Source organism: Gymnoscopelus microlampas (genome assembly GCF_963454915.1).
Source record: "Gymnoscopelus microlampas genome assembly, chromosome: 2".
Taxonomy (NCBI): domain Eukaryota; kingdom Metazoa; phylum Chordata; class Actinopteri; order Myctophiformes; family Myctophidae; genus Gymnoscopelus; species Gymnoscopelus microlampas.
In genome coordinates, this window is record NC_139939.1 from 35,090,975 (window position 1) to 35,102,557 (window position 11,583).

General features: G+C 41.1%; 3 protein-coding genes across 4 annotated transcripts in view; 1 reads left to right on the forward strand and 2 right to left on the reverse strand.

Moving 5' to 3' along the window:
• Positions 1-11,583, forward strand: part of LOC311034037 (regulator of G-protein signaling 5) — a 96,245-nt gene that overhangs the window by 81,533 nt on the left and 3,129 nt on the right. The gene's annotated exons all lie outside the window — the stretch shown is intronic.
• LOC311055094 (scavenger receptor cysteine-rich domain-containing protein DMBT1-like) lies at positions 11-4,124 on the reverse strand (the record flags this gene model as incomplete). Its single annotated transcript, XM_084071192.1, has 7 exons — positions 11-85; positions 372-589; positions 1,015-1,335; positions 1,513-1,932; positions 2,317-2,637; positions 2,813-3,145; positions 3,611-4,124. 7 exons carry the CDS (start codon positions 4,122-4,124, stop codon positions 11-13), a joined length of 2,202 nt encoding a protein of 733 aa, XP_083927318.1.
• slc26a11 (solute carrier family 26 member 11) overlaps positions 8,877-11,583 on the reverse strand; it is a 14,133-nt gene continuing 11,426 nt past the window's right edge. For both annotated transcript variants that reach the window (XM_084041739.1, XM_084041738.1), the window contains exons 14-15: positions 10,681-10,814; positions 8,877-10,517 (exon numbers count right to left, since the gene is read on the reverse strand). In XM_084041739.1, the coding sequence (XP_083897865.1) occupies positions 10,401-10,517; positions 10,681-10,814 (251 nt within the window). In that variant the 3' untranslated portion in view covers positions 8,877-10,400. The remainder of the gene's footprint in view (positions 10,518-10,680; positions 10,815-11,583) is intronic.

The following is an 11,583-nucleotide window of genomic DNA, read 5'->3' on the forward strand; positions in this document are numbered from 1 at the left end:
CCAGAGGATTCTAGGCTAGCCAGTCGCAGGCCATACTGGATTTGGCTTCGGCCACATAAAAGATCAGATGATGGAGGGTGATGGGCTAAAGAGGAGAAAGAGAGGAAGATAATGGGGCAAAGAAAAAAGAGGGAAAGAAATTAAGTATTTTATAGTAGATGCCAGGAAGGTGGGAGAATATATAGGCAACGGCACATCCTTAAATTTGCACATTTGCATTTACATATATGAATGTCACTCCAGTCCAAAAATTAAAAAGGAAACTTACATTCACAAACAACACCAGCATCTTCACCATGACCACAGTTGTGTGAACCAAACCCTCGATGTCCACAGTCTGTAATCAATGTCTCATTTCCTAAACAGATCACATCGTCCAACCAGATCTGTCCTCTGCCCGGTCCAAAATATGCTGCAGATGTTGCTGAGACGGCCCTCCCACAGCCCAGTTGTCTACACACCACCTGGGCATCATTCAGGTCCCAGGCATCATCACACACCGTCCCCCACTGTCCACCATGGTAGATCTCTACTCTGCCAGAACAGGAGCTGTTCCCTCCATTCACCAGACGAATCCCACCTTCAACAGCTGTGATGTTGTCAGGTATCGGTATTGTGCTGACATTCACTTGTACCGTGGAATAAGTCGAGGGGCTTGGTATTGCTGTACTGTTGGCCACTGGCTGAACTGAGGAAAAAAAGGCTCTGTGAATCTACAAGTGTGTAAAGGCTCTGTTGGCACCAAATATATCTAGGACTGTCCCACTGATACATTTGTTGTACACAGTTATAATTAGCTTTACTGCAGCACAGTAATTGCATCTCACATATTTGTTGAGTATAAAAAAATGTAACATGGACAAATCTTCATTGCGTACAGTATTTGGTGTATGGTTATGCAAAATTTGCTTCATTTTGAGAGGTTTAAATTTGTGCACACAAATAAGATAATATTCTCCAGTTATATTATCACATGATTAGATTTAATTCAGTGTATATTGTATATGCATTTACCTTCACAGATGACACCAGCATCTTCCGTGTGACGGCAGTTGTGTGAACCAAACCCTGGATGTCTACAGTCTGTTATAGATGTCTCATTTCCTGAACAGATCACATCATCCAACCAGATCTGTCCTCTGCCCTGTCCAAAATATGCTGCAGATGTTGCTGACATGGCCCTACCACAGCCCAGTTGTCTACACACCACGTGGGCATCTCTCAGGTCCCAGCTATCGTCACACACTGTCCCCCACTGGCCACCATGGTAGATCTCTACTCTGCCAGAACAGGGGTTGTCAGAGAAACCATTCACCAGTCTCACTGGATAACCAGCTGAGAGAGAGAGTAAAAACATACAGTAGAATGTAGTGTTAATAGGTGGAGATTATGGCACAATCAAACAACACTACGTGTGCAGGGAATCTTGTATACATTGAGGTCAATGCAATTCTAACAAATGGTAAAACACAGAGGACACAACAGTTCATAATGCTATGTATTCATGTTTACCTTCACAGACAACACCAGCATCTTCTTGGTGACCACAGTTGTGGGATCCCAACCCTGGATGGCTGCACTCTGAGAGCTTTGATTCACTGCCTGCACAGCGGACATCATCCAACCAGATGGGCCCACTGCCCTGTCCAAAACCTGCACTGTGTGGTGCTGACAGAACCCTGCCACAACCCAGCTGTCTACACACCACCTGGGCATCATTCAGGTCCCAGGCATCATCACACACCGTCCCCCACTGTCCACGGAAATAGATCTCCACTCTACCAGAACAGGAGCTGTTCCCTCCATCCACCAGACGAATCCCACCTTCAACAGCTGTGATGTTGTCTGGTATCGGTGTTGTGCTGACATTCACTTGTACGGTGGAATAGGTCGATGGTCTTGGTATTGCTGTACTGTTGGCCACTGGCTGAACTGAGTAAAAAAAAAAGTCTCTGTGAATCTACAAGTTTGTAAAGGCTCCGTTGCGACCAAATATACAAGGGCTGTCCCACTGACACATTTGTTGTACACAGTTACCATTTTAGCTATCTAAACTCCATCTAGTAATGACATTCTTTACTGTGTTGCAGCACAGTAGTTGTATCTCACATATTTGAACAGACTTTGATTTAACTTCATTGAGTATACATTTTTTAACATGGACTAATTTTCATTGCGTTCAGTATTGGTGTATGGTTATGCATAATTAGCTTCACTTTGAGAGGTTTAAATGTGTGCACACAAATACGATTATATTGTCCAGTTCTATTATTACATGATTAGATTTAATTCAGTGTATATTGTACATGCATTTACCTTCACAGATGACACCAGCATCTTCCGTGTGATGGCAGTTGTGTGAACCAAACCCTGGATGTCTACAGTCTGTTATAGATGTCTCATTTCCTGAACAGACCACATCATCCAACCAGATCTGTCCTCTGACCTGTCCAAAATATGCTGCAGATGTTGCTGACAAGGCCCTACCACAGCCCAGCTGTCTACACACCACCTGGGCATCTCTCAGGTCCCAGCTATCGTCACACACTGTCCCCCACTGGCCACCATGGTAGATCTCTACTCTGCCAGAACAGGGGTTGTCAGAGAAACCATTCACCAGTCTCACTGGAGAACCAGCTGAGAGAGAGAGAGTAAAAACATAGAATGTAGTGTTAATAGGTGGAGATTATGGCACAATCAAACACTGCACAGTGTGCAGGACAACTTGTATACATTGAGGTCAATGCAATTCGAACACATGGTAAAACACAGAGGAACACAACAGTTCATAATGCTATGTATTCATGTTTACCTTCACAGACAACACCAGCATCTTCTTGGTGACCACAGTTGTGGGATCCCAACCCTGGATGGCTGCACTCTGAGAGCTTTGATTCACTGCCTGCACAGCGGACATCATCCAACCAGATGGGCCCACTGCCCTGTCCAAAACCTGCACTGTGTGGTGCTGACAGAACCCTGCCACAACCCAGCTGTCTACACACCACCTGAGCATCATTCAGGTCCCAGGCATCATCACACACCGTCCCCCACTGTCCACGGAAATAGATCTCCACTCTGCCAGAACAGGAGCTGTTCCCTCCATCCACCAGACGAATCCCACCTTCAACAGCTGTGATGTTGTCTGGTATCGGTGTTGTGCTGACATTCACTTGTACAGTGGAATAAGTCGATGGTCTTGGTATTGCTGTACTGTTGGCCACTGGTTGAACTGAGTAAAAAAAGGCTCTGTGAATCTACAAGTTTGTAAAGGCTCCAGTGGCACCAAATACACTAGGATTGTCCCACTGATACATTTGTTGTACACTGTTACCATATTAGCTAAACTCCATCTAGTAATGAAATTCTTTCTGTGTTGCAGCACAGTCATTTTATCTCACATATTTGTACAGACTTTCATATAACTCCATTGAGTATATATTTTTTTTACATGGACTCATTTTCATTTCGTACAGTATTTGGTGTATGGTTATGCAAAATTTGCTTCATTTTGAGAGGTATAAATTGGTGCACACAAATAAGATAATATTCTCCAGTTATATTATTACATGAGTAGATTTCATTCACTGTGTATTGTATATGCATTTACCTTCACAGATGACACCAGCATCTTCCGTGTGACGGCAGTTGTGTGAACCAAACCCTCGATATCTACAGTCTGTTATAGATGTCTCATTTCCTGAACAGACCACATCATCCAACCAGATCTGTCCTCTGCCCTGTCCAAAATATGCTGCAGATGTTGCTGACAAGGCCCTACCACAGCCCAGCTGTCTACACACCACCTGGGCATCATTCAGGTCCCAGGCATCATCACACACCGTCCCCCACTGTCCACGGAAATAGATCTCCACTCTGCCAGAACAGGAGCTGTTCCCTCCATTCACCAGACGAATCCCACCTTCAACAGCTGTGATGTTGTCAGGTATTGATACTTGTCCGGTGGTATAAACATCTGATTTTGTCTCTGATATTTCCATGTAAGTGGTCATTGGAATGATAGCACTGGACTCTGTCATTGGAAGGATGGCACTCGACTCTGTTATTGGAGTGATGGCACTGGACTCTGGAGGACCAGAGGTCTCAAGTGTTGTAGAGCTCATGGAATTAACGGAAGATCTTTCTGTTAAAAGTGGAAACAACAGTCAAGTCTTCAAAACCACCAAACAAGCTTTATTGTCAAGTCAAGTCACCTTTATTTATATACATACTGTAGCACACTTAAAAACACCACAAGTTTATCCAAAGTGCTTTCCAATCAAGATTTATTATAAGATGTATTTATATATATACAGAATATATTTCTAAACAATTTTACAATAACACTTTACCTGCACAGTAGGCTAAGTCACATCTTATTGGATCTACAAGCTTGTAGACATAGTAGTTTCCATAGCAGTTCTTGACATGGATGGGTTTTGAGTCAAATGAGCAACAGTTGGCACCCCAGTGACCACAGACATTGCGCCTTACAATTCCATCTGTCAGTCCAGGATGAGACTGTGTTATCCATAGAGGAGTATGCGTTCCACACAGATCTACTTCCACACACGTCTCTGGTATCTGAGCATTGCTTTGTCCAAGGAACAGGCGATACCATCCTTGCCAGTTGACATGATGGTCACAGTGTTTCCTGCCACTTCCGTTGTAATCAGTCGCTCTCCAGGCATCATTCAGTGCTGTGTAGTGCTCACAGGGATCTGCACAGTGGGAGATCCCATTGAGACGGATACAGTCCTCGCCTAATGCACAATTCATGTGGCCGCAGGAGAAATGAATAGTTCTGGAATTGACACTGGAGTACTGCCTGAATCTGGTACTGGAAGGAGGCACGAGGCACTCAAAGGAGCCAGGCGTGTTCACACAGATGTGAGGTTGGCTGCAAGGTGGATCAGGAAGGGAGCACTCATCAGTATCCACACAGCCTTTCTCTGGTGACCATTCATAGCCTTGGTAACAGCAGGAAGAATCACTGCAGAGCGTTACATCGTAACAGGTGAAGCCATCACCTACGAAGCCATCTTTACAGACACAGGAGACTGATTGGCTGAAAAAGGTGTCGCCTCTCTCTGTTTTGATAGGAGACTCCAGACATCTAGCTTGGTCATGGCATGCCTCACAGGTGAGCACAGCTGTACCTGAGAAAAGAATGGTTTCATTCAATGCATGCAGCACTTAATTTGGGCAGTTGTGAGGTAAAACTGTGAAAATATAATACCTGTCCTGAACATAAGTAAGGTGCTAATATTTGGATCATGATTCGTTAACCATTCAGCGCATACAAGTAGTGAATATGATGACTTCACTACAAGAGTTTGAGCTTTATTGAAAAACCCGATATTCACTATTGAATGAATAATTCATGACATACAAAAAGTTATTGGCAATATTTAAGCCTAATTACTGATTATATAATAACATTTTCTCTTACATTTGTATCATGATCACTTATCATTAATAATGTACAGTATTCTTCCCTAAATTGGATGAAACCATTGGGTCCAGTTTTTAATTAAACATTACTATTAAGTATGATATCTACTATATATCTCTTTTGTCATTTGTCAAGAGACAGGAAAGCAAGAGTAGAGATAATACATGGCACAAGTCATGAGACAGACCTGAAACCATAACATCAGTATAGGGTAACTCATCTAAAATGTGAGCCTCATACATATCTATCCTAATATAAAAACTTCAGAGGCAGTTTACCTGGGCTGTTTCCAGTAACAGTCTGTATGAACAGGACTAAAAGAGCACTTGACATTCTCACCATGGAAACCATCCTGGAGATCTGACACAAACCCTCTGAAAATATACAAAGAATATATTGTTAGACAGATTACAGCAATATAAATAGCATATCTGGTTCAATGCAAATGTAGAAAACTAATTACAAAATATGACCCAACATATGAAAATTACGCCTTAAAGCCATAAAATGCAGAACATCATTCACAGTCTCTTCTTACCTTGCAGAGGTTGTGTTAGAGATGCAGCCTGGAGGTGAGCATTTATAATACTGTTGGTGTCATAGGGACCATGCCACGTGACTAAAATATTTTAAAGAGCATGATGCCAAAGATTGTGAATAATTAACTTACTCATCCTTAGCGGATGAAATTGGCAAACAAAAATGACATATATTTCAATACACCCTGAGTCAATATGTCTAATGCTGCCACAGTCAATGCAAATGTCTTTTTGAAGAGCCAAACCCTCTTCAAACCTTTCAATACAGTAGTTTGCACAGTCTGGCCCCTTTTGTTACAGCATGTGACAGCTAATGTTCACTGCTTTTTTCCTGATGTTACTTTGTTTCAGTTCAATGATAAATAACAGAGGTTGTCTTGTTAATAATTCAATTATAGGCCTTTATTGGCCTGTGTGTGGACATTCCCCATGTCACCCCATGTCTTTGCAGCCTTTCTCTGCTTCATGTTTAACTTTCAGGCATTTACAAAGGGCAAATAGCTATTGTACTAAGCTTTCCTTTAAATTAATAGAGGGTGAAAAAACTGGACGGTTGAGCAATTTGGATCAATTGTCCTGTTGAGCACAATGTCACAAACCTGGACACAAGGTTGCACTTCATCAGCTGACCTCTTTTTTTCTTGACGGATGTGATTTGATGACTTTGAATGCCTGCCACTACTAATCATGATTTATTGAGAACATTGAGTTCCTTCCTGTAAATGTGGTGCATTTTTCCATTAGGTCCCAAACTTAAACTTCCTTATTTGTATTTTAGTGGTACAGTACAAGTGTATTGACATAACACATTCAACTTCTGAAAGGCTGTACTGGAATGGGGAATGTCTTTTGCAAACTTTTATTATCAAAAAGGTACCCTCTAATGTGATTCAAACACTGTAGTCAAACATAACCTGAGGTGATATAAAGTAGGTGAGGTGATAAGCAGCCCAATCACATTTAAAGCGTTAATCTCACACACAGCAATGTCCTGTTAATTTAACTCTGTCTAGAAATGTATAAATATAAATGGAACGAGGGAAGGGGGTGCGTGCATTATTGGAATATTTCATGTGACTGTAATATTTTTGTTGATTTCTAAAAAAGCCAATAACATGTTTATAAAAACTATTTTTATTTGAAGAAACATGTATGCCTGTCATGTGAAATAATCTTTTGTATCTTATAAAGTACACAATACATTTCTTAGAAATTGTTTTTATTCCATTTGAAATGAAGGGACTCCCAGATGATATGTAATTAAATGCCCACAATTACATAATGAAGTGAATCACAACATGGAGAAACAATTGAGCATCTTGTTAGTTCAAGCATTCTAGGCCATGTACAGTAAGCATTCTAGGCCATGTACAGTAGTCAAGCTCCTAGCTCAGATGGTCAACTGAACTCAGTGGAGCAACTATCCATGTCGGCTGATTCACTCAAGTAAACTAAAAGAGCATTTTTTTCCAAGTGGGCTAATGGAGGTAAACAACAGTGAATAAGTTATTGGACATTATCGATCACAATATAATATTTCACCCTTGATTTTGTTTTTACGTAGTTATATATTAGGAATATTACTATCTGCATCATTGGGCAGCTGATTCAGCTAAAGTCATAAGACACCACCACTTCAAACTGATCCACCGTGACATTCATGAAGTGAAGTAGTGTGAGAATTACAGGAGAGCAGGAGGTCATCTGGTCACACAGGTTGAGAATGCAGTGAATCAAGACATCTCTGTAGTCTCCCTGGAACAGGAAGAGCAGAGCAGAGAAAACAAAACCTGTTTTCCGCACTGTGCAAATAGATAATGTCTTTGGAGATGTGGGTTAAGGGTGCATTTCAAATTCTGGCCCTTGGTCACAGACTGAGGTCACACATGCTTTAACTTTTTACTTTGAAACGTTTTGCAATTTTTTAGATATTTAACTTTTAAAACTTAAGCCATAAAACTTTGTAAAGTCAAGCTTTTTTTCTTTTCACCTGTTTGCAGTTACTTCAACATGCTTTAACTTACAGACTCCATTTCAACATAAAAATGTAGAGTTATCTTAGGAAATGTGGTATTTTCAGCTCAGTGAATGCATTAAAGGAACACTCCACTCAACTTTTTGCTCATCAACATGTATGGTTCTCAGTGGTAGAAAGTAACAAAGAACATTTACATGACGTGATGAGTAATTTCCGCAAAATAAGGAATTAATTAGTAATTAAAGGTACTTGGCTCATGCGTTTTGCAAAAAAAGTTACAATCACACAATCTCTCTCTCTCTGTATCACAAACACGCACGCACGCACGCACGCACGCACGCACGCACGCACGCACGCACGCACGCACGCACGCACGCACGCACGCACACACACACACACACACACACACACACACACACACACACACATACACACACATTCAAAAATAGGCTATCTACATCCATATACACTGTGGCTCATTCATACTATGCCTCATCACATGCTATGCTACTAGTGGTGGGAAAGCAATTAAGTATATTTACTCAAGTACTGTACATAAGTACAATTTTGAAGTACTTTTACTTTAGCCTTTCAGGTGTTCCAATACACGCGCAGTGTGTGACGGCAATCGGTCCAGCGGTGTCAGAGATTAGCTGCGCACAGATGCACAGGGGCAAAAGTCAGGCCTGTCAGCCTGGCAAAGACTAATCTGAGTTCCCAGAAGTTTTCGCCAGCTCTGGCGAGGAAAGGCAAAGACCAATATCTTGGGTGCAAAGTTGACAGGATGGTGCTGGCGGAAAGGCTATGAGGTCACTAAAATGTTTAGGATTCGTCAGTGGTCTATTTGACCCTGACCCTAACCCCCTCCCCAACCAAAAAAAAGAAGAAAAAAAGCTACAAAAATAAAATTTATGAAATCTGTTTAGTAACAAACAGATCACTTACACAATTTCAATTTTGCACATTAAGCTGACAATAGCAGCAATACAATCTTTACATTAAAAAAAATAAAACATAATTAATTGTTGTACAATTGTTGCAAATTAGTATTATTTGTTTAACAACATAATTTAACTGCACAACAGCAATGCATGTAATTCCTTATCCATGTTGCATTCACCACTGGTAAGCTAGTCAAGATGTTCTGTTGGTCTTCCGGAAAAAGGTCTTGTGATAGATAGGGACATGACGATATCAGGGAAGGCCATGTGTTTCTTCCGCAAAAGGGTCACGTGATATGGGTGTGAGAAATCATGGAAGGGCAGGCCACGTCATGACGGATAAGACCCAATCAGGAAGCAAACGTGCGTCTGTGTACACCGTTCATTGCCGGCCTTTTCAAAACAAAACAGGTTCAGCAGTGTTTCCAAATGTCTCTGTTTCACAACTTCAAAAAGAGAGTTGTGTGGATGCTAGGTGCAAATGTAGCAAAAGCTAAGTTTTCAAACAAAAACATCTTAGTGTGGATGCTAGGTGCAAATGTAGCAAAAGCTAAGTTTTCAAACAAAAACATCTTAGTGTGGATGTAGCCTCAGTATCATTCCCTCCTGTCCTTTATAGATCCAGTTCCTACTCTTTCTCAGTCTGAAGACACTAAATACTTCAATAAAAAAAGGTTAAAGGTAGGGTAAGTGATATTTTTGGGTTAAAAAAAGTATTTTGTTAAAAGGTTAAAGCACTATATTCTGTAGTAATCATTGCTATAGAGTGTTTGTTCAGTAACAGGAGTCTCCCCGTCTCTCCAGCTCTTTAATAAACAGAACATACATTTTCTGGTAGGTAAAATCTCAGCCAATCAGGAGAAAGTACCCATTTTTAAGCTTCATTTTTATAGTGTTCCAGTTCCAATTTGCCTGCTCATTTCTTAGTGTCATCACTTCCAATTTCACTTGTTTAATCTATATCCTGATTGAGTTCTCTACCCTGATTGGATAAAATTGGAAATTAAACTGAAACTGAAACGAAAATGCATTTTCTGTTTTGTAAAGAGCTGGAGAGACAAGGAGACTCCTTTTACTGAACAAACACTCTATAGCAATGAGTACTCAGAATATAGAGCTATTTAACACTTATTTTAACCAAATAAAATCACTTACCCTACCTTTAATATAAAAAATGGAGCATATTCTCCTCATTTGTTAAACAAAACACAAGTTTGGATCTATACACTATTCACGTTTTAAAATTAGATTATATAATCAGAAAATTAAGACTTTGACAAAGGGACAAAAGCAGATAGAAACTGACATTTTGGTCCGAATTTGTTGTGCAATTAGAATGTTGTAATGTAATAAATCAACTACTATTTCAACGTTGTGGCAGATGCAAAACTGAAAACTTCTTGGTGGGCAGCTATTGCCATTCCTGTTGAACACCACTGTGTTCTGATTGGCCTAGATACACAAACTGGCGTCAATTGGTCTGTTGGTTAGTGTATAATGGTGCTGAGGGGGTTGTCTAAATGGCTCTGCAGTGCTGCCTCCACATCGTCTGCATGCCGGAGATCTGGTAGATCTGCTGCTAGCAGAATCTCCAGAACAGAAGGCTGAGAAAAGAGAGAAAAGACAAACAGATAGATATATGACAGTCAGAACTACAGAGAGAGGCTCATGTTGACAATAACATCATTATTATTGATGTTCCTCAACTGATACATTGCATGTCCTACTTTAACTGGAATACAGAAAAGTGAGGACCGGTAGCTGTACCTGCAGCCTGGAGAAGACCATGCTTGCTCCTCGTAGTTTGAACTGTCTCAGCAGGTCTCTGAGTTCGTTAACCACTGTGTAATCTATGGTACTGACATGATGGCAGTCTAGGACAACTGACCGTGGTGGAGAGGCTGGACGAGAGAGAGAGAGAGAGAGAGAGAGCACTTAAAGACAAATCAGAGACAAATCAGAGGAGGACCAGGAAGAACTATTCTGGTGTTCAACTGTTTCTTTTTTTTGCCATTGCTTTGCCACACTCTTGGCTTGTGTAGACGACCACATGCCTCCTCCGAGACACATGGCAGTCACCAAACATTTATTTTCAATTTCACCTGACAGTAAGACATTTTCAAGGCAACTCACTTCCAGAGGAAAGGCACACTCAACTCAAAGGGCAGTCTAGAAATATGGTCTCTGCAGATTCTTGACAAGTACTATACAATAAAGGAATTATGCACACTTTCTAATGAAGTTTTTAGAGGAAGGCCCACGAGCCGAAACGTGACCGTTTCTCTAGATTGACTACTGCTGCTGAATTAAAGACTCATTTTCCCCAGGACAGTTTCCCTCACCGCTGAACAGACGTAAAAAACAACCAGTAGGAGTCACTGGTGCAGTGACCAGGACAACCCCCCTGCCAGCTTCTGACCTGTGATCATGGCCAAGAGACTCCTGTTCCTGTTCATTTTCCTAAAATTCCTTTCGATTGGCTGTGCAGATTTTAACCGGAAACACATGTGAAGGAAGCTATAAGAAACTGAACCGGAACAGGATGTCACTTTCTGGAAACCCAGTGCTAAAGCTATGCACAGAGCCTATTCTGTTTTGTGTTTGTGCTGGAGGCATTGGTGCATATTGAACCAAAACCTGGTGAGCAAGTGTTTTACCTCTACTCCACCC